The 27,437-nt window shown below is 50.2% G+C and overlaps 2 protein-coding genes across 7 annotated transcripts in view; one reads left to right on the top strand and one right to left on the bottom strand.

The window, feature by feature from the left end:
- TEP1 (telomerase associated protein 1) overlaps positions 1-27,437 on the bottom strand; it is a 1,162,857-nt gene that overhangs the window by 332,228 nt on the left and 803,192 nt on the right. The gene's annotated exons all lie outside the window — the stretch shown is intronic.
- Positions 1,994-25,794, top strand: LOC144768751 (caveolae-associated protein 2-like). The gene is made up of 2 exons (XM_078652644.1): positions 1,994-2,731; positions 23,181-25,794. Exons 1-2 carry the CDS (start codon positions 2,009-2,011, stop codon positions 23,862-23,864), a joined length of 1,407 nt encoding a protein of 468 aa, XP_078508770.1. The 5' UTR covers positions 1,994-2,008; the 3' UTR covers positions 23,865-25,794.

The following is a 27,437-nucleotide window of genomic DNA, read 5'->3' as shown; positions in this document are numbered from 1 at the left end:
TCCTTGTCCCATTCATACGCCACATAGTTCTGAATGGGTCGAGGACAACGGGACCCGGAGTAATGAAGATTACCGGTAAGTAATAGAGCATTACCCCCAGGTCCCTTATGTCCTTGTCCCATTCATACGCCACATAGTTCTGAATGGGACGAGGACAACGGGACCCGGAGTAATGAAGATTGCCTGTAAGTAATAGAGCATTACCCCCAGGCCCCTTATGTCCTTGTCCCATTCATACGCCACATAGTTCTGAATGGGACGAGGACAACGGGACCCGGAGTAATGAAGATTGCCGGTAAGTAATAGAGCATTACCCCCAGGCCCCTTATGTCCTTGTCCCATTCATACGCCACATAGTTCTGAATGGGACGAGGACAACGGGACCCGGAGTAATGAAGATTGCCGGTAAGTAATAGAGCATTACCCCCAGGTCCCTTATGTCCTTGTCCCATTCATACGCCACATAGTTCTGAATGGATCGAGGACAACGGGACCCGGAGTAATGAAGATTACCGGTAAGTAATAGAGCATTCTTCTGACGGACTCTCTGGGGTTGTTATGAAATCTCCCTCTAGAAGTGTATCCAGGCCATTGGCCTTCAGTAATTCAAAGTATAAACCATCATCCGTGCTCATGGGGGGCAGGAGATTATAGATTTGAACCTGTCTTCTACAGCTGAGTCAGCTTAGGTTTCAGACATCACCAGCTCTTTAGGTGTGGACACTTCCAAAGCATGGTTCTCTGATGACCTTTTCAGAATGCTCCATATCTGAAAATCAATGTGTCTTGCGTTTTCCAATAACAACTTGCTGCCCGCTGGCTCCGGGACTCCCTGTGCCTGCGAAAGGATGAACGTTATGTCCTCATTATTCTGCATCTACTTTTGGACTGTAGCGTTTAACTGGTCATTGGTAGAACTTTCTAGAATAGATTCCTTAAATAGGAGTGGACTCATGCTGATTCGTTTTTTTTAAAGGACCTCGCCGTCTTCCAGTCGGACCTAGGTGAAAGAAATCTCCCCTGCTTGAGAAGTTGACTCTTCCCGAGTCTCGGGGTGGGGTGGGTGGGGGTGGGGCAGAGGGTTGCTAGGATGTACACGAACTCTGCTGATGCCCTTGGTTACAAGCGCTTGTCAGCGGTTACATGGACCTAGGGGACCCCTATATTCATATCGGCGACGATTCTCCCATTTGCAGGTCTAATTCGGGCTGACTAGCGCAGCTGGGAGAAAGCCCTGCCCGGTCCCGCGTGAAGTAGAGTCTGGAGCCTAAACTTTTAAAGTTGTGTGCATTCATAGGTGGAGATTGCGAGGTTTCAGAGGCTACTACACATTCTATGATAGGGCACTGCAGATGAGCGGGCGGTGCAGCGTCAGTGCACCAGACTCCTGCCCAGATGACATGTGCTATCTGGACAGGCTTCGGACAGCACTGGGCCGTGAAGTGTCTGCACATTGCACCCAGATGTTGAGCGCTTGCCTTCTGACTGTGCATTGCGCAGGCTCGGAGGACCTATACGCATTGCTTTATCCACGGATAGTTTATGGCAGGGGTTCTGTTCGCTGTGTTTTTCCAGACAAAGATTTCTGAACCTCCGAGACGCGGAGTGCGGGGGTATAATAGTTCATCGAAGCCGAAAGTTGATTCTACCGTACACCGGGCTTTCAGTGTGCGAGTGGTACCCGTGCTTATGCCCAGGCACCGAGAGAATGCGGCCTTGCATATTATTACTTATTATCTTTCCATTACAGCGGGGCCTGAGAGCTCACATCGTTGGGAAATTACTCATCACTTGAAGTTGAAGTGGCCTTGAGGGGGCCGGGTTGCTCTGAACATCTTTCCATGAACAATGCGCCATGAAACTTTGGCTGAGGGTGGGGCGGGGAGTGGGAGACCCCGGGAAGGAATGATCGCCGCTGGAAGGAATGCTGCTGGAATGCCCTAGGTTTCCTCGCCCCCACCTCCTCCGGGTGGGGCTGCGCTGGTGGAGCCGCGCCAGGGGTGCAGGAATGCGTCTTACCGCAGGGAGGGGTTTCCACTGCGCGCCTTACTCCTCCTCGCCCCCGGCACACAGTGGAACTGAAGTGAATCCAACGAATCAAGGCCTGGGAGGAGCCGGAAAACCCTGGGCGTGGACGGAGCCTGCAGGAGTCGGCCTCTTCTCCGGGCTCCAGCAGTCCGGCGTCTTCACTCGACTCCAGGACAAGTCTGACAGCTCCCAGAAGCCTGCCTCGGCTCGCACCGTCTCCACCATGGCAGAAGCCGCCATCCCGGACTCCTGGAGAAGCCTCAACCCCGGGCCTCGGTACAGCTTTGACTCCCCCGAGCTGGTGGCTCCGGGTCTGGGTCCGGAGGAGCCTCGGTCCCAGGGCGCAGGGCCCGAGGGGGCCGCCGAGGGGGCCCAGGTGAACGCCCTGACCGTGCTGACCCTGCTGGAGAAGCTGGCCAGCATGCTGGACTCGGTGCAGCAGAAGCAGCAGCGCATGGCGCAGTGGCAGACGGGCATGGAGAACTCGGTGAAGCGGGTGCAGGGCCACGTGAGCCGCCTCTCCAAGGAGCACACCTCCACCAGCAACATGGTCAGCAAGCTGATGGACCGCTCGCTGCACCTCAGCGCCGACATGAAGGAGGCCCGCCAGCACGCCCTGGTGCGCAGCGTCCAGGTCAGCGGCCTGGAGCAGCGCCACGAGCTGCTCCTGAACCGGAGCCCCTTCAAGGTGCTGCTCTTCCAGGTGAGTGGCGGCGAGCAGCGCTGCTGAGGCCTTCGAGGCGCTTCTCTTTCAGGTCAGTGACCGCTATAGGCAGGATAAGAGGCCTTCTGAGTACTGCTCTAAGTGGCAAATGCCAGCTGCACCACAAAGAGGCCAAGGCACCTTTGAAGTGCCTCCCTTCCAGGTGAGTGGCGGGGAACAGCGCTGAGGCCTTCGAGGCGCTTCTCTTTCAGATCAGAGGCAGGGACCGCTATAGGCAAGATAAGAGGCCTTCTGAGACCTGCTCTAAGTGGCAAATGCCAGCTCCACCACAAAGAGGCCAAGGCACATTTGAAGTGCCTCACTTCCAGGTGAGTGGCGGGAACAGCGCTGAGGCCTTCGAGGCGCTTCTCTTTCAGGTCAGAGGCAGGGACCGCTATAGGCAGGGACCGCTATAGGCAGGATAAGAGGCCTTCTGAGTACTGCTCTAAGTGGCAAAGGTCAGCTACACCACAAAGAGGCCAAGGCACCTTTGAAGTGCCTCCCTTCCAGGTGAGTGGCGGAGAACAGGGCTGGGGCCTTCGAGGCGCTTCTCTTTCAGATCAGAGGCAGGGACCGCTATAGGCAAGATAAGAGGCCTTCTGAGTACAACTCTAAGTGGCAAAGGCCAGCTCCACCACAAAGAGGCCATGGCACCTTTGAAGTGCCTTTCTTCCAGCCAGGTGAGTGGCGGTGAACAGCAAAGGCCTTCTAGGCACTTCTCTTTCAGGACAGAGCCAGTGACCGCTATAGGCAGCATAAGAGGCCTTCTGAGTACTGCTCTTGAAGGCAAAGGCCAGCTCCACACAAAGAGGCGAAGGCACCTTTAAAGTGCCTCTGTTCCAGGTGAGTGCAAAGACACGAGGCTTTGCAAGCGCTGCTCCTTGAAGGTGGGGGGGGGGGGGGTGACAGAGAGCACCGCAGGCCGAAGGACTTCAAAGTGCTGTTGTTTCGGGTGAATGAGACAGATTGACACAGGACAGGAGGCTTTCAAAGTGCTATTCTAGGTGCGCGCTGACACTGTCCCCAGAGAGAGGCGGTGAGAGCCTCTGTATGCTGCCCTTCCAGGGAGGGCAGGGGAGCACCACAGACAGGCCGGGGAGCACCACAGACAGGCCGGGGAGCACCACAGACAGGTCATGCCACTTGAAGGCGCTTCTCTCCCCTGTGAGCGCTCAGACCCAGACCACGGGGCCCCTTTTCCTCCAAGTGAGTCTGGGGTGCCACAGACCCGCTCCGAGACCACACAGGTGAGTGCCAGAGTTCACCACGGAGAGGTCACCAGACCCAGGCGCTAGCCACCCACGAGACAGAAACCTCGACATAAATCTAATTCGATTATTAGTCTCAATTTTTACAAAACAGTTTACAAAGTCCCGGTTCTCTCTCTGGGAAGAAACGGTGCCTCTGAGGGAGGCAGGTGCAAAGAGTTAACACTGGAATATTTTCTGTTTGGAAAAAGTGTACAGTTGGCAGCGCTGGTCCTCCAAGGGGCGGGGCTCTGCCAGAAGGGGTTGAATGTGCTCACTCGAGGACGGGCCTGCAGCTGTTGAGACAAGGCTGCCGCTGGAATAAGAGGGGTCTGCATCATACGTCTGTAGTTTGCTGGCGCGCGCAGGGTGGTCTGTGGGGACACACAAGTATATGCAACCGCACAGAGCCGTCTGTAAGGAAACGGAAATATATGGTGCAACACAGTCTGTAGAGGAAACCCCAGATACATGCACATACTTTTACATGGGTCTATAGGGACGCATACGTATGCAACAGCACAGTGGTAAATGTGAGCGCCAGGAGGGTCTGTCTGTAGGGACCTAGAGATAATAGCGGCAGCACAAAGGGGTCTGTAGGAACGAGGAGGTATGCAGCAGGAAACAGGGGTCTGCAGGGAGACGTATACAGAGAGTCCTGTAGAAACAGATATGCGTGATGCTGTGGAATATTCCCGCCACAAGGGGGTGCACCAGCCGAGAGGAGTCTGGAACTGAAAGGGTTCTGGAGCGGGGGAGACAGAGGGAGGAAGGGTGTGTCTTCCCTGCAGCCGGGGCGGAGAGGGGTGCGGGTGTGCGGTGATGGGTTTGAGCTGGACGGAGGTTCAGCATGGGGAGTATACAGTGAATGGAAAAGGGTCTGTACCAGATGGCGCGGAAGGGCGGGGTCTATACTCTAGTAGGACGGGGGTTCAGTGTAGGGCAGTATCAAAAAGAATGCAGGGCGGGCGCGAGAATAGACTGCAGCAGGTATAGGGGGTTCCGTGGGGGCGGGACTATCAGCAGTGAAGTGACCCCGGGGCCCCAGATAGGACCATGTCCCACTGAACCCACAGGAACATAAAGTTACCACTAAGTGGATTCCTTTCAGGGCACAAGTCGAGGAGGGGACACGCGGATGGACGGCCTCTACCCATTATTTTCACAGGGTGGACGCCGTCTACCCTGCCAAAGGTTGGGCCCCACATAAATATGGCCAACTTGTCCCGGATTCATTTTTCAGAGAACGGGACACTTTCAGCAGCTCCGGCAGGTGGTCTGCTTTCATTCTGAGCAGTAAAGTGCAGGAGGGGAGGGGGGCTATCAGATTCCAGCTGGGCCCATAGCAAAGGCCGAAGTTAAGGGGCCATCACACCTCCTTATGTTGGAGCTACGCGGGTCCCACTTCGCCTGTGGGATTCCTGGACTGGGCTACCTGTGACGCTGAGACACTGCTGGGAGCTAAGCCACCGAACAGCCCAAAATCCATCTTGGGGCGGCGGTAGGTGCAGGGTTGCGAGCGAGGGCAGGCGCAGGACTCCAAGTCCCAGGAGCGCCTGCCCCTCTGCATTAACAACAGCTGAGACGCTCTCCCTGCAGGCTCCTCCCCTCCCACACACCTCCTATAAATCATCTCTTAGGTGCCGCTGCGCGGGAGCGCGCCGGGAGAAGGCCGGGACAAGGGCGGGCCCTCCGTGGCCTGCAGAGCCTGGCCTGGGCATACCCCTATATTTTCTTGTATCTCCGCTGCTATCATTAATGACTACTGACTCTGTGCTTTAAGCCAACCAGCCACTTACCTGTTTGTTTTTTCACTTTTGTATAGCTAGACTTATGTGTTACTCGTTTTTGTGTTAACTGGCTGTTGGGGTTTTTGCTAGTATTATTTTATTTTATTTTATCCTTAGCCAGTTTTTCTTCTGCTAGCGATGTCCACCCGTAAGACTCGGAGTCAGAGAGCTGGTAATGATAAAACTAAAAAAGTTATTGGCACTCTAGATAATTTTATTTCACGCACTAATTCTCTGATAGACCAGGGAATTTCTCTCATGGGAAGGAGGGTTTCGATGGACCTTGCTCAAGCGAAAAGGTCATCACTTGGCAACATTGCCTTGATACATTCCCCGCCCCAAGGAAGAAATAACTCTGCTCCTTCCCCTGGCCAGCCGGTTGATGACCAAACCCCTGTCATCTGCCCACTACCATTACCCATCAATGCCCCCGCTAGGAGTATACCACCTACTGCCACTCCCCATTCAAATAAATCAGCAGCAACAGTGACAGTAACTCACCTTGATAATGATCCTTTACAGGCGGGCGGGTCTGACACTCTTACGCCAGCTTTAAATGTTCCAAACACAATGAACCTTCCAACTGATAATTCTGTCATAATCCCACAAGGGGCTATGGGCTCTAGCCAAACCCCTGTCTTTTTTTTATGCGCAAGAGGGTCATGAGGATGTTAGATGGAGTTGGCTGAGGCCGGTAAATAAAGGGCTAGGGAGAGGTAGTAATGGGAATGCTAAATCCACCTATCAGAACCCCCAACAGTGGGGAATGGCCTCTGAGGAAGGATGGAATCTAGTCCATAGGAGGAAGGGGCACCACTGGAAGGGTGATCCCCAGTTTAGTGGAGAAGGGTGGGGTCCACAGCTTAACTATCCCTTATTCCCCTGTTACAACCGTTTCAGTGGGCTGGAAGAGGTGGACTGACCATCACCTCAGTCCCCTGAAGTTTCCAACGAGAGAGGGGTATTTATTCCCCTAGACAGTGGTCCTATTTCCAATGTCAGGGTGGAACCACCCAACCAGGACAGTAACAATCTGGACACACTGACAGGGGATATTGATATCTTGACACCCTCGAAAAACCCCCCATTGTCCCCTTCCCTTATTAAAATTCTGTCTTGGAACATAGCAGGCTTAAAGAAAAATCTGTCTAATCCTGCTTGGAATAATTTCTTAGAGGATTATCATATCTGTATGTTCCAGGAAACTTGGTGTGTCCAGCCAGAACACAAGCATGGTTATTCCACATTCTTTGTCCCTGCAACTCAACAAGGGAAGGGGCGTCCATCGGGAGGCCTACTTATTTGGATCAGGATAGATCTGAATTGTGAAGTTACTGTTAAACATATCCCCACCAATGACATACTTCACATAACTGTTAAAAGGCATTCTGACAGAAATGTCTTGGAACTCTTCTGTGTTTATGCCAGAGGTCTACCAGGGGGTCAATCTTCACCCATAAAAGAGCTGTTAGATAATAGGCTATCCTCCCTCCCCTCTAAATCCTCAGTATTGGTGGGAGGTGATTTTAATTGCACTTTTGAGCCCCTTGATGAGGAGGACCACTTGGGTTCTCATAATAAATTAGGGAACCAGTTCATCCCATCTTTATCACTGGCCCCAATCAAGAAGTGGTCTGCCAGAGCTATTCAGCTAAACGCCCTGGTGTCTGCCCACGACCTATGGCCCTAAATGGCAGCACTACATCAGACCGTATGGGCGCTATGACCTTTAATCGAATAGGCTGCCCGTCACGGATTGATTACATCCTTTTAGATGTTTGGTCATGGGCTAATCTTGTTGATATGGAGGTCTGTCAGAGGATTGATAGCGACCACAATCCCCTTTGTATGGGTATGTTCTGGGGTGACAATATTGGCAATAATGCCTCAAATGAGCTGATCACTAAAGAATTAGTTCCCTCTAACTGTAACCGCAGGCTCAAATGGAATGTGGTCAGGTGTGATGAAGGGACACTTGACAACATCAAAGTTTTAGTTTTGGCTGCTTCGAGTGCCTTGGCATCAGTTCATCAAACTCCTCTCCAGCCCCGGGGGTCCACGCTAGCAGCTAAGTACAAGAACTTAATAGGGGAGATTAGTATGTTCTTTTCCAAAAAAAACAAGGGATGTCCACTGATTAAACACACCCAAAGGAAGGGTAACCCTTGGTATACTGTCTCTTGTAGGGAAAAAAGAAAAACCATCTCCTTGGCCATAAAAATAAGGATATACTAGCTGCCAGAACATCAAGGCAAGATTATCGCATTAGCATTGCGAAAGCCAAAAAAGACTGGGAAGAGGAACATTGGCAGACACTAAAGGAAGCGGCTCATGGGAAAAACGCCACTGTATTCTGGAAATTGATAAATATTCTTGACAGACGTGGTGCTGAGCCCATCCCAAACCATATAACTGAGTGCCAATGGCACTCTCACTTTTCTAAATTATATGGCGAAGACAGCCCGGAATCTGTGCCAGCCCTTCCAGCACTAGATACTGGCTGTTTGGTTCAACCAAATGGTGACACTATAGATGTGTTGTTCACGCCCCGTGAAGTTCAGGAAGCTATCCATAAAATAACACCGGGTAAGGCACCTGGCCCGGATGGAATTCCGGGGGATCTACTGTTGCATAACCCCACGGTTTGGGCCGATTTGATTGTAAACATTATGAATCTTATCCAGTCTGGCCACCAAGTACCTGACTCGTGGAAAGGCGCTGAAGTTGTCACTATTTTTAAAAAGGGTGAGAGAGAGGACCCTGCCAACTACAGACCAATTAGTCTAATTGATGCCATTCAAAAAGTAGTTGGTAGGGTCATTATAAACCGGATTGAGTGCTGGCTTATGGAAGATAACATCTTGTCCCACTTCCAGGCAGGATTCAGAAGTAATGTAGGAGCAATCGACCAAGTTTTTAGATTCTGTGCAGTTTTTTGGAAAACAGTGTCAATAGCCAGAGGGAGCCTTTACCTGGCCTTTATAGACTTAAAAACTGCATTTGATGTAATACCCCGTGCCAAATTATGGGACGTTTTATTGGACATGGGTTTCCCATCCTATTTGCTACAATTTATTATCAAACTTCACGAGGGTACCTATGCTAGGATTCGATGGGGGACGCAGGGACAACTCACAAAGAGTATCCCTGTTAGCAGAGGGGTACGGCAGGGGTGCGTGATGGCCCCTACCTTGTTCTCCCTCTTTATAAATGGGGTGGTGAAACATCTGCAAGAGATACCGGCAGATGCCCCCATTATAGCCGGGGAGAAAACACCATCGCTCCTCTTTGCCGACGACACCCTTCTTTTATCAAAAACCCCCATAGGTCTCCAAACTCTCCTTGACCAGTTTAGTGTTTTTTGTCAGGAAAGGGGACTTACAATAAACACTACAAAAACTAAACTAATGGTTATGACCGCCAAGAGAAACCACAGGAATATACACCTGACTTTGAATGGATCTCTCCTTGAGGTGGTCGATGAGTTTGACTACCTCAGTGTTAGAATTAATAATAATATGAAATGGGAACCCCATATAAGTAAAATGATTTTAACCCCTTCATTGCTGCCGTCGGCCAACGGCCGTCGCAAGCACTACCTTGGTAGTGCTGCGCACGTCCGTTGGCCTACGCAGCCCCGCCCACACAATAGAACCCCCCGCACTGCGGCAAAATTATCGCCGCTGTAAAGGGGTTAAACCTTAAAAGAGTTTCCGGCACTATTTAAAAAAAAACAGCGTCTCTCAGTGAGCAGGCCAATGGCCCCTGCCTTGTCAGTTTATGAGGGAAAAGCAATAGCCTCAGCGATCTATGGCTCAGAAATATGGGGCATCGAGAACACCAATAATCATGTCCTAACTGAGAATAAGTTCATGAGGGACTTGGTTTCACTTCCAACTTCTACTCCATTAAAACCATTATTTGCAGATCTGGGTAGGAGGTCCATTCGGGACATTGTTCAGCTTCGTCCCCTCCTATATTGGGTACGTTTGAGGAGGACTCCCGAATTAGCTAACTATGCTTTAGTGTTGGATGAAATGTTAAAACTAAACACTTCAGGTAAAATCAAGTGGCTAAATGTCTTAAAACAACTTGTAGCTAGCGTGGGTTTAAGCGATGCATGGGCCTCCCAATCCCCTCCACCAAAACAAATGGTAAAAAAACTATACTGGGACTGGATTGAGGCCAAGGCTTTACAGAACCCAAATTGGGGACAATTAACTGAGAACTTTTTGACCCATAAGTGTAATACAAAGCTAGAACTGTTTTTGGATTTTATCCAGATTCCTAGGGATAGGACACTTTATCTGAAATTTAGACACGGAACATTGACCCTTAAAAATTTTACGTCTAGATGGAGTAGAAAGAGGGAAGAGGATATAAAGTGTCCAGGCTGTACAAATCCTGAAGAATCATTAGGCCACTTCTTTTTCGCCTGTAAAGCATATACCCTACCTAGGAACAAATGGCTAAAACCCGTATTAAAGAACCTTGGAGTTAGGGATCACAAATCAGCATTACGTATTCTCATCTCCAATACCTCTTGTATGGTTACTATTTGTGGGGTTGCAAAGTTTTTATCATGTACTTGGATCATTAGGTCAAAGTTGTTAAATAATGTTTCTTCAGTCAACATTCCCACGTGATCTTTATATGTATCCTTTTAAATGATGAAATGGTTTTTATATTTATGTGTGTATTGTATGTTTGTACTTTTTATGATACATGTGTCGAATAAAAGTATAATGACTGACTGACAGATATACACGCACTGGAAGAATGTCAAATGTTTAGGTCTGTTCCAGTATTTACACAACAATTTAAATACCACTATTTTGTTTTATTTCTTTTATAGCGCTATATACCTACTCATCCCAGTGCAGGGAGTCAGAGCTCTTTACATCACTTATACACAGTTATACATTCACAATAAATCATGTGTGTGTAAATCAATGTACATAAGACAGTGAAGGTTACAAGTTGTAGTAGTCAAATGTCTTTCACAGCTCACTGTGCTATGTTAGAAGGATTACAATTTATAAACCGCAAGTAACAAAATGATCTCTGTAATGAAAGCTGTAAGCCACTTACTTGCCCATTTACATAAAATAAAAAAGTCGGTTATCTGTATGTTACATCACGTGATTTGCAGTAGACATATTAACCCTCTATTCTACTTTCATTCAAAATAGGATTAGACAAAACACAGAGCTCTACAGCAAATGTGCTAACCTCAAGAGTTATCTCACCATTATTATTCCCTGAGATTTAGTTGGCACACAAAGATCTCTGGGGCAGGTACCTTAACCCGATAATATATTTTAACCTCTTCCATGCTGGTGACGGAACCACGCCGTCACGAGCCACGGGTGGCGTGTGCTCATGACGGCGTGGTTCCGTCATGCCGCTGCTGTTCCGCCCACGCGGCACTGATTCCCCGCCTGTGCGGGCTAATTCGTGAGTGGGCGGAGTCGTGACGGAACCACGCCGTCATAAGCACAGCCCGCCCGTGGCTCGTGACGGCGTGGTTCTGTCACAAGCATGGCGGCGTTGCGCGACCCCCTCCCCCAGAGCCGCGGCGGAATGACCGCCGCGGCCAAGGGGTTAAAAGGGAGACTTTGCAACCAATTAAGCAGAACAGATTTACTGCCACATTTCTCCTTGTTGCCAATGTCTTTGTGGCAGTGTTTTAAAAAATAAATGTATATGTTAAAACCCATATTTTGTGTCAGGGTTAATTTACTTTCTTGGAACAACCTTACGCAGAATCTCATTTGTTAAATATTGTAACGTACTCATGATAGACCTGCTAAACATGTGTGAGGCCTTAAGATCTGAAGTCACTTCTTGTGATGTCACTGCCTGTGAAGTCATTGGTTGTGATGCCTTGTACGATGTGACACGCCATGATGTCACTTGCATACTGCCTAACATGGTTAGTCCCGCCCACTTCTTTTTTTCAGGACTTCTGCCCCGATTCCTTTGAGTTGCGGAGATGTCGACTTCCTGCTGTCATGGAAGCTTCCAGAATAGTCCTACATACTCAGCACCAGACTTGATGAGATTTTTGGCTGTGTTGAGAGAATATTAGATATATTCAAGAGTTGGAAGCCTGCAGCTGTGGGTGTGCTGGTAAAGGCAGGCTTCCATTTCCTCAGATGGGGTGCAGGTGCATTCAGTATATCTGCAAAGAGCAGATAGTTTACTGGGACAGGGTGCAGCTGTGACGGGGAGCAGCGGTCTGCAGAGGCGCGTGCGGTGTCAGGACAGGTCTGCATGGGCACTGGGGGCCCTCAGGGGGCAGCACGTGCAGCAGCTGTTCTAGGCAGGGCAACACAGCAGGACTGCAGGCGCAACACCCAAGACGCAACAAACGTCTCTCAGAAAGAAAGGGGGGCGCAGATTTGCATATAAACTGCCTCCCACTCACTGCGCTGTTTAACGTGATTACCTGCAAGGAGAGCCAGGAACACCATTTTATTTTGCATTTCACATGTCTGTCAACTGACTATAACCAAGGCCACTGGAATTATGCGGCATGGGAAACCAAATTTTGCAGCAGGGTTGACTAAATTATGCATCAAGAAAAGGCAAATTATGCGGTGAAACGTGCCACATTTTGTGACAGTATTAACTTCATTAATTAGTAATTTTAGAAAAACTGTCTGGGCGAATATTCCACCTCTTTTGCACCAGTTTAACAACCAAATACAGCAATAAGCAACTGAAAGATGACCAGTGAACTTTGGCGAGGGGCCTTCCACTGTGTAGGAACATGTTGCAACATTTTGTATTAACTTTTTATCTGTTAGAGCTAGAGACAATTTTTGTTGTTAAAATCTGCAGATTATGCAGCAGATGACGGATTACTTGGCGTATCCATAATTCTGCAGAAAATGCTGCAGCCGCAGAATCACCTAACTCCAGTTGCCCGGACTATGACATATGATACTATCAGCCATTCCAGGCTCTTCAGCTAAGATCATTTTGCATTGTGGGGCTTGTGGTTTTACTTTTAACACTTATTATGGTCTTAAAATCCCAGCATGCAAAGTGCTGTTGGATAATTCTAGATTCGAATGAGCATTGCACGGAGCCACTTGCCAGCTAGGTTTAAACATTTTACAAAGTCGTCTAGTCCATTTAAAAATCTGCTTATTGCATACATACAATTAAAAGTGAATTCTGCTCACATATTATGTGAGGATTCACTCTTTCACTCACATCGTGCACTAAAACAAGCATTGGCAATGCAAATATTTTTTCTTGTGCATATTGTAAGGCATTAAACAGATCTTCAAAACACAAAGTACAACATGAAGAGTAGCAACACAACCGTCCCTAATATAAAGAATAAGTTAAGGACAGATGGTAGTAACAGAAGGAACACGACACGATTCCCTCACACATACAGTACAGGTACAATACAGATAGCTAGCACACTATAGAGGAAGTGAGAGGCATTGGAGGACTGTTGTACAATTTATGTAAATAGATGTAAACAGGTACAAAACTCCTAAAAGAAATAACCAGATTTCTAACCGATTTACCATACTTTTATGTACTTATATAGGGTGATAAACACTCACCTATCTAGTGTCGTATGCCTTACCTGCAGGTTCCACATCTAGCACGGGGAAGCATCTGAGAGTATTACTTTTCAGGGGTTAGACAGTCTCCTAGTTATGGGTGCCCTAGTTTGGGTATGGTTATATCACCTATGTTCACATTTATGGTCTCTCTTTGTTAAACTATCAGACCGATATTAAAATTGTAGGTGGGTTAGCTAAAATAAAAATTCCACTGGAGGACAGCTGAGCAGTGGACCCTACTTCTCTTTTCCATTGACAGATTTCGGTCCCCGAATATTGCTTCTGTGGGGTCAGGCGCCTCCCGGGACTACAGGGAATTCACATCAAATACTGTGAAACCATTCCTGTTCATAGGGCATGTTTACCAATGTCCGAAGGGGGCAGACTGGGCACATTTCCACAGGCCCCACTCCTGGAAGATGCCCATCACGTGGTATTGGCATGTGCTGCTGGTTTCACAGAGCTTGTCATTGTAACCGTGGCTCACACTAAGAAACAGGCCATGCCCACACTGCCAAGCCACACTCGCAGCTGACTGGGTGTGGGCAGCGATCACGCAAAGGCTGTGAGACCTCGAGCCACACACCCAACACCCAAGCATCTCCAGTCTTATTTCCAGCGCCAATAGGACAGTCGTCATGAGGCAGTGATGGAAGGGCCCCATAATCCTTTGTGCCCTGCCTGTGTTGCATCCTCTATGGAAAAGTAGTGCAGTGGAGATATAGGGCGAAATATCGAGTTTAGCGGACTATGGATTGCGTGCCTTTCTGCAAGGGTCAGTGACTGGCACTTTATTGTTGAGGTATGAACTACATTAAAAATGTATTTGGGATTTTTGCACTTCAGCACATTAGTAATATCACTGCACTGAGTGGCCTTTATTATTATTAGAATTACTTGCCCACATCCTTTCTGCAGTGACAATTTTATTAAGAGGCTAGTCAGTTGTCTTGTTTCTCCCCTATACGCTTTTTTTTTTTAAAGATGGACCAACATAGTCTAAAATGTATACAAGAAAGATTTTTGCACTGTGCGTACCCTAAACTGAATTAGTTCAAGGTGCTCTCATGTGGCGAATATGGAAAAAGAGGCACAGTGTTGAAAAGTAATAGCCTGGGGTCACACAGTTTGGTCAAGCTGGGAAGCCAGGGTTGAAACCAGCTTTACTGATTAGACATTGGTATCGCACTCTATCCCCTGCCCCGAAGGCAATTGTATTAGTGACCCAAGAGGCAGGTTGGTAGTCTTGGGTCTCCTATACAGGCCTTTTTTATTGTCATACATGGAGTAACATTATGGTCTATTAAACCATATTGTGAGTTGTTTGTACTGTGAGCATCCTCAACTGCATAACTTGAAAGTGCTTTCAAATGTGATCACAAAAAGGAGCCACGGCAAAAAAAAATCCCAGTCACATATTTTGGTCAAGCTAGGAAGCCGGAATTGAAACCAGGGACTTTGGTCAGGGCCCTGCAACCATTTTGCGCACTGTGTCCCACAAAAGCTTTTCAATGGTCGGGTCAGATTATGCAAGTTCATTCAAAGTATTCTTTGTTTTTTCATAAGATGGGGCAGCACCAGGAGAAACGCCCCTTCCTCCTAGAACAGGTGCACTTTGGGCAGACAGTGTAAGCTTCCTTCCTTCACAGGACAGGCACAGCAACAGAAGCGCAAGCATTTCCTATTACAGGGTAGGTTCAAATCGGGCAGCAGAAGTGCAAGGCTTAGGTCTTCACAGAATAGGGGCAGTATGGCTGTAGCAAAGCAAACGTCCCTCTCTAAGAAGACAGCAAGTGCACTCTTCGCAGAATAGACCCGGCAGGGCAGACAAGTACACGTTTCGTCAGTCACAGAACATGTTATGGCATGAATGACATGTAAGTTAAAGTCAGATCTCTGGTGTGGGTGCTAGGCCACAGAGCTATGTATAGGGGGATGAGGGAGAGAATATGCGAGTTCAGTCACCGTTTTCACATAGCTGATATTCCACGTCAGCTGCTGTCAGTCGGAGATCTGTCTGTACTTATTCTTTGGTTTTGAATGCATTGATAAGTAGCCGCTACCGAGTATCACTGGGTCTGGTGTACCAAAGGGCTTTTTTTGCCCATTCTGAGTCTATGGAGAAATGCCTGGGCGCATAAGTGCCACTGTTTTCTGGAGCAGCCTCTCCGCAGCCCAAGTAACTGTCCTCCAGGGCAGGCGCACAGATGCCAGCCTCCTCGAACAGGCTTTGAATGAGCACACACCAGGCTCTGTGCAATCTCAGCTTCGGTGCTGCGCCTGTTCAAAGTGTTGAGGGCCGCCAGTGTGAGGGCTTGCTGTGCAGGCTGGTGTGAGGGCCGCCAGGGTGATGGACTGCTGTGCAGGCTGGTGTGTGTGAGGGCCGCAGTGACAGGTGTGAGGGCCGCCAGGGTGATGGACTGCCGTGCAGGCTGGTGTGAGGGCCGCCAGTGACAGGTGTGAGGGCCGCCAGGGTGATGGACTGCTGTGCAGGCTGGTGTGTGTGAGGGCCGCCGGTGACAGGTGTGAGGGCCGCCAGGGTGATGGACTGCCGTGCAGGCTGGTGTCAGGGTTTGTTATGCAGGCTGGTGTCAGGGCTTGTTGTGCAGGCTGGTGTAAGGGCTGTGAAGGCCTCCAATGTCAGACTGCTGTGCAGGCTGGTGTCAGGGCTTGTTGTGCAGGCTGGTGTGAGGGCTGTGAAGGCCTCCAATGCCAGACTGCTGTGCAGGCTGGTGTGAGGGCTGTGAAGGCCTCCAATGTCAGACTACTGTGCAGGCTGGTGTGAGGGCTGTAAAGGCCTCCAATGTCAGACTGCTGTGCAGGCTGGTGTGAGGGCTGTGAAGGCCTCCAATGTCAGACTGCTGTGCAGGCTGGTGTGAGGGCTGTGAAGGCCTCCAATGTCAGACTGCTGTGCAGGCTGGTGTGAGGGCTGTGAAGGCCTCCAATGTCAGACTGCTGTGCAGGCTGGTGTGAGGGCTGTGAAGGCCTCCAATGTCAGACTGCTGTGCAGGCTGGTGTGAGGGCTGTAAAGGCCTCCAATGTCAGACTGCTGTGCAGGCTGGTGTGAGGGCTGTGAAGGCCTCCAATGTCAGACTGCTGTGCAGGCTGGTGTGAGGGCTGTGAAGGCCTCCAATGTCAGACTGCTGTGCAGGCTGGTGTGAGGGCTGTGAAGGCCTCCAATGTCAGACTGCTGTGCAGGCTGGTGTGAGGGCTGTAAAGGCCTCCAATGTCAGACTGCTGTGCAGGCTGGTGTGAGGGCTGTGAAGGCCTCCAATGTCAGACTGCTGTGCAGGCTGGTGTCAGGGTTTGTTGTGCAGGCTGGTGTGAGGGCTGTGAAGGCCTCCAATGTCAGACTACTGTGCAGGCTGGTGTCAGGGCTTGTTGTGCAGGCTGGTGTGAGGGCTGTGAAGGCCTCCAATGTCAGACTGCTGTGCAGGCTGGTGTCAGGGCTTGTTGTGCAGGCTGGTGTGAGGGCTGTGAAGGCCTCCAATGTCAGACTACTGTGCAGGCTGGTGTCAGGGCTTGTTGTGCAGGCTGGTGTGAGGGCTGTGAAGGCCTCCAATGTCAGACTGCTGTGCAGGCTGGTGTCAGGGCTTGTTGTGCAGGCTGGTGTGAGGGCTGTGAAGGCCTCCAATGTCAGACTGCTGTGCAGGCTGGTGTGAGGGCTGTGAAGGCCTCCAATGTCAGACTGCTGTGCAGGCTGGTGTGAGGGCTGTGAAGGCCTCCAATGTCAGACTGCTGTGCAGGCTGGTGTGAGGGCTGTGAAGGCCTCCAATGTCAGACTGCTGTGCAGGCTGGTGTGAGGGCTGTGAAGGCCTCCAATGTCAGACTGCTGTGCAGGCTGGTGTGAGGGCTGTAAAGGCCTCCAATGTCAGACTGCTGTGCAGGCTGGTGTGAGGGCTGTGAAGGCCTCCAATGTCAGACTGCTGTGCAGGCTGGTGTGAGGGCTGTGAAGGCCTCCAATGTCAGACTGCTGTGCAGGCTGGTGTGAGGGCTGTGAAGGCCTCCAATGTCAGACTACTGTGCAGGCTGGTGTGAGGGCTGTAAAGGCCTCCAATGTCAGACTGCTGTGCAGGCTGGTGTGAGGGCTGTGAAGGCCTCCAATGTCAGACTGCTGTGCAGGCTGGTGTGAGGGCTGTGAAGGCCTCCAATGTCAGACTGCTGTGCAGGCTGGTGTCAGGGTTTGTTGTGCAGGCTGGTGTGAGGGCTGTGAAGGCCTCCAATGTCAGACTGCTGTGCAGGCTGGTGTGAGGGCTGTGAAGGCCTCCAATGTCAGACTGCTGTGCAGGCTGGTGTGAGGGCTGTGAAGGCCTCCAATGTCAGACTACTGTGCAGGCTGGTGTGAGGGCTGTAAAGGCCTCCAATGTCAGACTGCTGTGCAGGCTGGTGTGAGGGCTGTGAAGGCCTCCAATGTCAGACTGCTGTGCAGGCTGGTGTCAGGGTTTGTTGTGCAGGCTGGTGTGAGGGCTGTGAAGGCCTCCAATGTCAGACTGCTGTGCAGGCAGGTGTGAGGGCTGTGAAGGCCTCCAATGTCAGACTGCTGTGCAGGCTGGTGTGAGGGCTGTGAAGGCCTCCAATGTCAGACTGCTGTGCAGGCTGGTGTCAGGGTTTGTTGTGCAGGCTGGTGTGAGGGCTGTGAAGGCCTCCAATGTCAGACTGCTGTGCAGGCAGGTGTGAGGGCTGTGAAGGCCTCCAATGTCAGACTGCTGTGCAGGCTGGTGTGAGGGCTGTGAAGGCCTCCAATGTCAGACTGCTGTGCAGGCAGGTGTGAGGGCTGTGAAGGCCTCCAATGTCAGACTGCTGTGCAGGCTGGTGTGAGGGCTGTGAAGGCCTCCAATGTCAGACTGCTGTGCAGGCAGGTGTGAGGGCTGTGAAGGCCTCCAATGTCAGACTGCTGTGCAGGCTGGTGTGAGGGCTGTGAAGGCCTCCAATGTCAGACTGCTGTGCAGGCAGGTGTGAGGGCTGTGAAGGCCTCCAATGTCAGACTGCTGTGCAGGCTGGTGTGAGGGCTGTAAAGGCCTCCAATGTCAGACTGCTGTGCAGGCAGGTGTGAGGGCTGTGAAGGCCTCCAATGTCAGACTGCTGTGCAGGCTGGTGTGAGGGCTGTGAAGGCCTCCAATGTCAGACTGCTGTGCAGGCTGGTGTGAGGGCTGTGAAGGCCTCCAATGTCAGACTGCTGTGCAGGCTGGTGTGAGGGCTGTGAAGGCCTCCAATGTCAGACTGCTGTGCAGGCTGGTGTGAGGGCTGTGAAGGCCTCCAATGTCAGACTGCTGTGCAGGCTGGTGTGAGGGCTGTGAAGGCCTCCAATGTCAGACTGCTGTGCAGGCTGGTGTGAGGGCTGTGAAGGCCTCCAATGTCAGACTGCTGTGCAGGCTGGTGTCAGGGTTTGTTGTGCAGGCTGGTGTGAGGGCTGTGAAGGCCTCCAATGTCAGACTGCTGTGCAGGCTGGTGTCAGGGTTTGTTGTGCAGGCTGGTGTGAGGGCTGTGAAGGCCTCCAATGTCAGACTGCTGTGCAGGCAGGTGTGAGGGCTGTGAAGGCCTCCAATGTCAGACTGCTGTGCAGGCTGGTGTGAGGGCTGTAAAGGCCTCCAATGTCAGACTGCTGTGCAGGCAGGTGTGAGGGCTGTGAAGGCCTCCAATGTCAGACTGCTGTGCAGGCTGGTGTGAGGGCTGTGAAGGCCTCCAATGTCAGACTGCTGTGCAGGCTGGTGTGAGGGCTGTGAAGGCCTCCAATGTCAGACTGCTGTGCAGGCTGGTGTGAGGGCTGTGAAGGCCTCCAATGTCAGACTGCTGTGCAGGCTGGTGTGAGGGCTGTGAAGGCCTCCAATGTCAGACTGCTGTGCAGGCTGGTGTGAGGGCTGTGAAGGCCTCCAATGTCAGACTGCTGTGCAGGCTGGTGTGAGGGCTGTGAAGGCCTCCAATGTCAGACTGCTGTGCAGGCTGGTGTCAGGGTTTGTTGTGCAGGCTGGTGTGAGGGCTGTGAAGGCCTCCAATGTCAGACTGCTGTGCAGGCTGGTGTCAGGGTTTGTTGTGCAGGCTGGTGTGAGGGCTGTGAAGGCCTCCAATGTCAGACTGCTGTGCAGGCTGGTGTGAGGGCTGTGAAGGCCTCCAATGTCAGACTGCTGTGCAGGCTGGTGTCAGGGTTTGTTGTGCAGGCTGGTGTGAGGGCTGTGAAGGCCTCCAATGTCAGACTGCTGTGCAGGCAGGTGTGAGGGCTGTGAAGGCCTCCAATGTCAGACTGCTGTGCAGGCTGGTGTGAGGGCTGTGAAGGCCTCCAATGTCAGACTGCTGTGCAGGCTGGTGTGAGGGCTGTGAAGGCCTCCAATGTCAGACTGCTGTGCAGGCTGGTGTCAGGGTTTGTTGTGCAGGCTGGTGTGAGGGCTGTGAAGGCCTCCAATGTCAGACTGCTGTGCAGGCTGGTGTCAGGGTTTGTTGTGCAGGCTGGTGTGAGGGCTGTGAAGGCCTCCAATGTCAGACTGCTGTGCAGGCTGGTGTGAGGGCTGTGAAGGCCTCCAATGTCAGACTGCTGTGCAGGCTGGTGTCAGGGTTTGTTGTGCAGGCTGGTGTGAGGGCTGTGAAGGCCTCCAATGTCAGACTGCTGTGCAGGCTGGTGTCAGGGTTTGTTGTGCAGGCTGGTGTGAGGGCTGTGAAGGCCTCCAATGTCAGACTGCTGTGCAGGCTGGTGTCAGGGTTTGTTGTGCAGGCTGGTGTGAGGGCTGTGAAGGCCTCCAATGTCAGACTGCTGTGCAGGCAGGTGTGAGGGCGTGCTGAGCAGGCCTCCAGGGTCAGACTGCTGCGCAGGCGGGTGATGCCCCTGGAATGAGATCCGGTCAATCGTGCGTTTGTTCCCTCGTGCACACTGTGTGACCTTGGCAGCCTCGCTCTAGGAATCCGTTTACTGAAACGAGTGGACACAGTCAGTAGCCCTCCATTACAAAGAGGAAGGGTCCAACAGGCATACCCGGTCTGCTTGACCCCAAATGTGTGAGGTCCAGCAACACCCACCTCGGACTACCTACTGTGAAGGTGAAGGGGTCTGCAGGTCTGATGTATCCACCACAGCTTGAGTGCTGGCCCTTCAGGCCTCTATACATGCGGATTGGCTGCCGGGTCTGAGAGATCTTATCTCTTCCTCTGGACCCCCTGCAGAGCACACACAATGCAACTCGCACAAAGGCACTTCCTGATATAGAAACACTCGCCGCACAAAACAGGAAGAACCGAGGGAAGGATGGAGATTGTTTGGGGGGGGGCGGGGGGGGGGGCGTGGCTGCACTTGTGTTCAGTGTGGAGGGGGGCACTCCGTGTTCAGCCGGCGCGGGGAGTCGGAGCTGGGGGTCTTCTGTGGAAAGTTGTATGTCCTTCGTTGCCAAGATCCAGCTTGTCAGAACCTGAACACACATTCCTTATTAAAAAATAAATAACAGAGCGTGTGTGTCTTTAGCAGAAGAGCGTGAGTCATCTGTGCCAGGCGGGACCGTCGGGAGAGAGCGGAGGGGGTGGGGCTGGCAAAGCATGGGGGAGAGGAGGGGGAGAGAGACGGACGGTACGGAGAGATTAAAACTAAGAGAACAAAAAGAGAAGCAGCAGGTTGATAACTTGAATAACTATGTTACCGTGTGAGGAGCGGGTGGGGCCTTGAAGGGGTCGGGGCCTGCTGAGAAATACCTACCACCAGGCACTTTTGAACACCACCCCGCCCACGAGCATCCCCCCCCCCCCATAAAAGCTTGCTGGTGCCGAGGTCCTGTGGTGTTTTCACACCTCTTAATGGACGTCAGCAATTCAAAGCCTCGGAAACCGAGCTTGAAAACCACTATTTACAGCGGTTTTCGGCTCGTTTCCATGCCACCGTGGGATATCGGCTCCTCACCGGGAAACCGTCTGATGGGAGCAGATATTGTGTGTCACACGGTGGCACCGTGTGAGTTGGCAGGTATGAAGCAGGTAGGAAAGAAAAAAGAGGGAAGAGCGAGAGAGGACAGAAGGGGAATGAAGAAACCGCGGGAAATAAAGTGGTGGGGACAGGGAAGGAGGCCGTGGACAGATAGCAGAGGCAAGAGGGGAGGTTTTCGAAAGAGAGCAGGAGCAGACAGAGGTAAGCAGAGGGAGACAGCAAGACTGAGCAGACGACAAAGAGGGGACAGAAAGGAAGACGACATGCGCTTCAACGCCTCGCCAGGGGTAGTAAGCGCTTCATAAATGCAAATATTACTTGGGGAAGGAGTCGGGGTATGAAACAGACTAGAAGGTAAGAGAGAGGGGCAAGAGATACATGGGCAGAAGGGGGGGCAGAAGGGGGCGCAGAAGAGGTCTCTTAAAAGCAGTAAAGATCAAACCATGGGTAACAGCTGCTTCCCTGGCTCCACCTCGCCCACGTCCAGGCGGAGCCTGGGTGAGACCACAGCCATAAGGAAGATCTGACGTGCTCGTGGTAAGGAAAGCATGTATCAGAGCATGAGATGGGTGGCAGGTGGAGGGTATGCATCCTACGGTGCTTAAAGACTACTTAATTATCACGATTCAGAGGAACTGGCACCAGAAAAAGACCACCCAGTCAACAGGATTCCAATCTCCCTCCCCTCTGTGGCCCCATGGTCCGGGCCTATGTCCAGCTCCACCCTGGCTGCCCTCACTGCTCTTTCCAGGTCTTCGCCCTTGGTGTTCAGTGGCTTTGGAACACATTCCGTTTATATTCAGTGCTTCAGCGCACTTTAATGATTGGATTCGGCCTACTGTGTCTTGCGGAGCGCCCAGACGCTTGCGGCAACTGTAAACTAAGTGATTACATGGCCAAGCAGGAGAAAAAATGCACACTGCCTAGAGTAACACGCAAACAAGAAACATCACAGTTTACTCATGATAACAGGGATTATGTAGCGAATAGAATACAATGCACAATGCCGGAAAACCTACATGGACAGTTCTATACAAAAATGAAATGTAAGATAGAGGAATATTCTTATCTGGCTGACATGCTAACAGCCAGCAGCAGTGCGTTATGCAAAGTTACATGAAGGTAATTCTGAAACACAGGCTGAAACTGTACGCGGTGCCACACGGACTCGTGTAGACAAACTACAACTGAGGCAAACTGAATCAAAGTAAGTCATGTAGCCGAATGCCGCAGAGCCCAGACAAAGACACCGGCCTACACCTATTTGCAAGATGAAGTGGTTGGCAGAGTGGGGCTCAGAGGGAAGATACTTAGCAGCATAGTGGTATAGTGATAGACATAACAGCGTTCTCTATCCGCGGAGCTGGGGTACAGCGGAAATTCCGCAAGAAGCTGAAGACCAGGCTATTCAACTAGTCTTCTTGAAGGACCATCCAGACTGCCTGTGTTCAGGCCCAGCCTCATCGCACGTCTACTCCCACCTACTTAGCGTCAATACACCTTCACAGCTGAGAAGCAGCCCTCTACAAAGCCACATACATAAACTGTGGATTTATATACAATATGACATCTCAATAAAAGAGGAGAAGAGGGATAGGGCCAGTTTAATAAAATAACTAAAAAGGAGAGCAAATGACATTTTCGGCAAAAGAAGTATATGGTTGAAATTCTGTGCCACCTATTGGTGAACAGATAGGTTCCACCTGAACGTACTGTGGTGAGGAAAATCTGTGTGTTGTTGAATTTGTATACTTTACACAAATGAACCTGGCCATTTTAAGCCACTTTTCCTCTTCGCGAACAGAATATTAGTGCAGAAGCTTATCCAATGTCTGGCCATATTGCTTCATTTGTTTACCAAAAAAACAAGTATGGCGGTTTGCATTTTCTTATCACACTTATATATGTTCATCTCTGTTTCAGGAGCAAGAAGAGATTCCTGCCAACATATTTTTGAAGGAACCAGAGCCTCCAAGTGAGATCTCGGAGGAGAAAGGGGAGACAAGCGATGAAAAGACAAAGCCGGAAGAGATCTGGCACACCGTGGACCTGTCCTCCGATGAAGAGCTTGCTCGTGCTGAAGAGGGTCGGGATGATGACAGTGTGGATGAGAAGACCGGCGAATCGAGAGCCAAAAAGATTAGGCGCTCTGGCCTGAAGAAGGTGGACAGCCTGAAGAAGGCTTTCACCCGCCAGAACATCGAGAAGACAATGAACAGGCTTGTGCCACCAGAGAAGAGAGAGAAAATTAAGAAATCGCTGAGCCCGAGCCTTCGGAAAAAGTCAATGTCGGGCTCTGAGTCCAAAGGAGAGGATCCAACCACCACCAACGAGAAGAGCATCCCTGAGGAAGAGGTTGCGGCCCCACAAGAAGGAAAGCCAGAAGAGCCAGCACCCGCAAGTGATCCTGGGAAGACGTCGCTCAGTGAGGAGCCAACATCACCAGCTGTGGAGCTGGCTGAGACTGCTCCGTCAAATGAGACGGGGACACCAGAGCCAGGGAAGGAGACCGTCAGGATCACCTTGGACAACAGCTGGATTGCCATAGGACATGATGAAAAGGATGAGCAAGCACCTGAAGAGGAGATACGGCTCGACAGCGAATGAACGAACCCCCACATTCCACTAATCAATTTACAAAATGGGCTGTGCAGCAAGATAATGAATGTCCCATTGATATCAATTAACTACATCTATAAGCATGTCTCCCAATTCAACATGATACTTGGAAAGTCCTTCACTGTTGATTACTCGCGCTTGTCATTCAATAATGTCCACAGCACATTTCACAACTCAACAGAGCTCGAGGACTTTCTAGCAAGTCCATCAATAAGCAATCATTATTATTCCTTGCAATCGATATTACCAATTAAGCTTTCGACCATCATCAACACGCCTTCTTTATTGTTTACTTGTATTTACCAGCACACTTTCTAATCTAACACAACAGCTAGGCTGCTCTACACCAGCAATAATCCATGTGTATCACTTACCTATACAGCTTTAAAAAAGATCAGACGACCATTCAGCCAGATCGACTTCTATACCTAGACACACACATGCAGCCTTGTTTATCATGATTTAGGCTAGTATGTAAAATTGCAAGAGGTAGAAAGTAGAGGTGTCCTCAATACTCTGCCCTTTGTCCCTATATAGAAGCACGCATGGATAATAGAGGGTAACACATGTACACAGTACTGAAATGCCTTCATTCACACACAACTGGAGCGCCTACATGCATGGAGATGCGGACATGCATGTATGAGGAGATGTGTCCTAGCGATGCAAATTGCTGCCTTTTGGTTCTGGAGCCCTAGGTCAGAATCCCAGCCTCGGTGCTAGACTCCAGATCGTATGGTTCTAGGCAAATCCCTTCTCTTCCTGTACCTAAAATGTGTTACAATGTATTTGTGTCATCCCCACTTGATGCACAAGATCTTGTACATCGTCTCCAGACCCTTCACACAACGGTATTTTTTATAGTGATCGGTTGCGTCACAGCTAGGTTTGCACTATATACATACCAATATATGCATACATATGATTTAGGCTTCTACAACCATACTTGACAGAGGCTGTAACATGCATAGAGACCCTAGGCTGGCTGCTGCTTGCATTCATTACTGAGGCAGCAACATGCATGGAAGACTGAGGCTTGTACTTGAATACACGACTGCCAGTACTAAATGCGTACACGAGTGAGGCCGCTACATGCATACCTCATGGACCTCCTATGTATCTGGACCTACTATGTGCATACATGACCAAAGCTGCTATTTGTATTAATAACTCAAGCTGCTTAAGACACACATGACTGAGACGGATACATAGACAGAGGACTGATGCCGCCTCATGCGTACATGGGCGATGCAGGACCGAGGGTGCTACATTTATGCAGCACCCAGGCTGCTTTATACATCAGTCATATTCAGTGGCATCTTGGACAGCCTAGACATGGCACCAGAACCTCTTCGCACACTGAAAGTAGGTGTGCTAGTGGTGATGGTACCCCAGGCTCACAGTTGCCAGCCACACACGCCTGTGCAGCTCTGCAGCCAGGTTTGCAATGTCCAACAAGCCCTCAGCATCCGAAATCTGCCCCAGCGGGCAAACAAATGAAAGGCTGAATTGCATTTCCAGTGTGCGCCTCCTTATGACGCAGATGGCACTACACAGGCAGATTTGTAAACGAAGGCGGTGGTATCGCTTAAACTGGTGTACTCCACCCATCGGCAAAACATGGCGGACTGCCCCTCATATTTCACTAAAGCAGATTGTGTCCAACTATACAAATGCCAAATGGGGACCCTTTTGACGTCTGCCTCCCTCACACTACACCACAGGGGTTGCAAAGGCCTACGCTTCGCCCTGGCAGCAGGTGTATTGTGCCTTAGTTCTTCTCTGCGGGAAGAGCGCTCATGTCCTATAACTTCTGCTTACTCCGTTTATGCTTCACATTTTTGCTTCATGTCTAACTAACTTCACGGGTATTAAAAGCTTTACTGATGTTTAAAGTTAATAAAGACGCTCTGAAAGTGATATATATTGTCAGTGTAAATGGAATGGAAAAATTTACACAACACTGAAAGGATGGCAAGTTAACAACGTTGCTGAAATGCAGCCATTAATCTCTGTAAAGGATAGAGCGTGGACGGTCTGTGGGAGAGTTCCTCTCTCTGAGATCTGAGCCAGATCTGTACAACATTGGGCAGAGCTCTTCCAGCTGAAATCGAGCCTGAGAGAACTGCGAAAGCACAGAGGATAGCTGCTCTTTGAGGTCTTAGCTTTTAAGATATTGTAACCTCAGGGGTCTCTCTACTACCAAGGAGGATAAGCGAGATGAACTAAGCTGCATCAGAAGGGCTGAGGATAAGCAAGATAAACTAAGCTGCATTAGAAGGGCTGAGGATAAATCAAGATGAACTAAGCTGCATTAGAAGGGCTGAGGATAAGTGAAGATAAACTAAGCTGCATCAGAAGGGCTGAGGATAAATCAAGATGAACTAAACTGCATTAGAAGGGCTGATGATAAGCAAGATGAACTAAGCTGCATTAGAAGGGCTGAGGATAAGTGAAGATGAACTAAGCTGCACAGAAGGGCTGAGACTAAGCCAAGATGAACTAAGCTGCATTAGAAGGGCTTGAGGATAAGCGAGATGAACTAAGCTGCATTAGAAGGGCTGAGGATAAGTCAAGATGAACTAGGCTGCACCAGAAGGGCAGAGGATAAGCAAGATTAACTAAGCTGCATTAGAAGAGCTGAGGATAGGTCAAGATGAACTAAGCTGCATTAGAAGGGCTGAGGATAAATCAAGATTAACTAAACTGCATTAGAAGGGCTGAGGATAAGTCAAGATGAACTAAGCTGCATTAAAAGAGCTGAGAGTAAGCTAAGATGAACTAAGCTGCATTAGAAGGGCCGAGGATAAGCAAGATGAGCTAAGCTGCATCAGAAAGGCTGAGGATAAATCAAGATGAACTAAACTGCATTAGAAGGGCCGAGGATAAGCGAAGATGAACTAAACTGCATCAGAAGGGCTGAGATTAAGCGAAGATGAACTAAGCTGCATTAGAAGGGCCGAGGATAAGCGAAGATGAACTAAACTGCATTAGAAGGGCCGAGAGTAAGCGAAGATGAACTAAACTGCATTAGAAGGGCCGAGGATAAGCAAAGATGGACTAAACTGCATTAGAAGGGCTGAGATTAAGCGAAGATGAACTAAACTACATTAGAAGGGCTGAGATTAAGCTAAAATGAACTAAACTGCATTAGAAGGGCTGAGATTAAGCGAAGATTAACTAAACTGCATTAGAAGGGCTGAGATTAAGCGAAGATGAACTAAACTGCATTAGAAGGGCTGAGATTAAGCGAAGATGAACTAAGCTGCATTAGAAGGGGGGAGTCTGTAAGGTCAGCATCTGACTAATTTGGGAGATATTTTCTGCTGATGTAGACATGAGCTTGCAGGATCTGTTCACTAGAGGAAAATGTGTGCTGTCAGGTCCCTGTGAGCAGTGGAGCAGCACTACTATCAAAACCTAAGGCCTTACATCTGTGCAAACTGAGGGACATCTCAACTGTCCAATGTGTGAGTCTGCAGGATCAATAATCATGTAACCAAAAGGACACATCTGCTTGCTGAGTCACAAGCTGTGCAACCTGGGGGTAGCCGTGCTCTC

The sequence above is a fragment of the Lissotriton helveticus genome, chromosome 7 (assembly GCF_964261635.1).
Source record: "Lissotriton helveticus chromosome 7, aLisHel1.1, whole genome shotgun sequence".
Classification (NCBI taxonomy): domain Eukaryota; kingdom Metazoa; phylum Chordata; class Amphibia; order Caudata; family Salamandridae; genus Lissotriton; species Lissotriton helveticus.
This window is presented reverse-complemented; position numbering and strand designations above follow the sequence as displayed.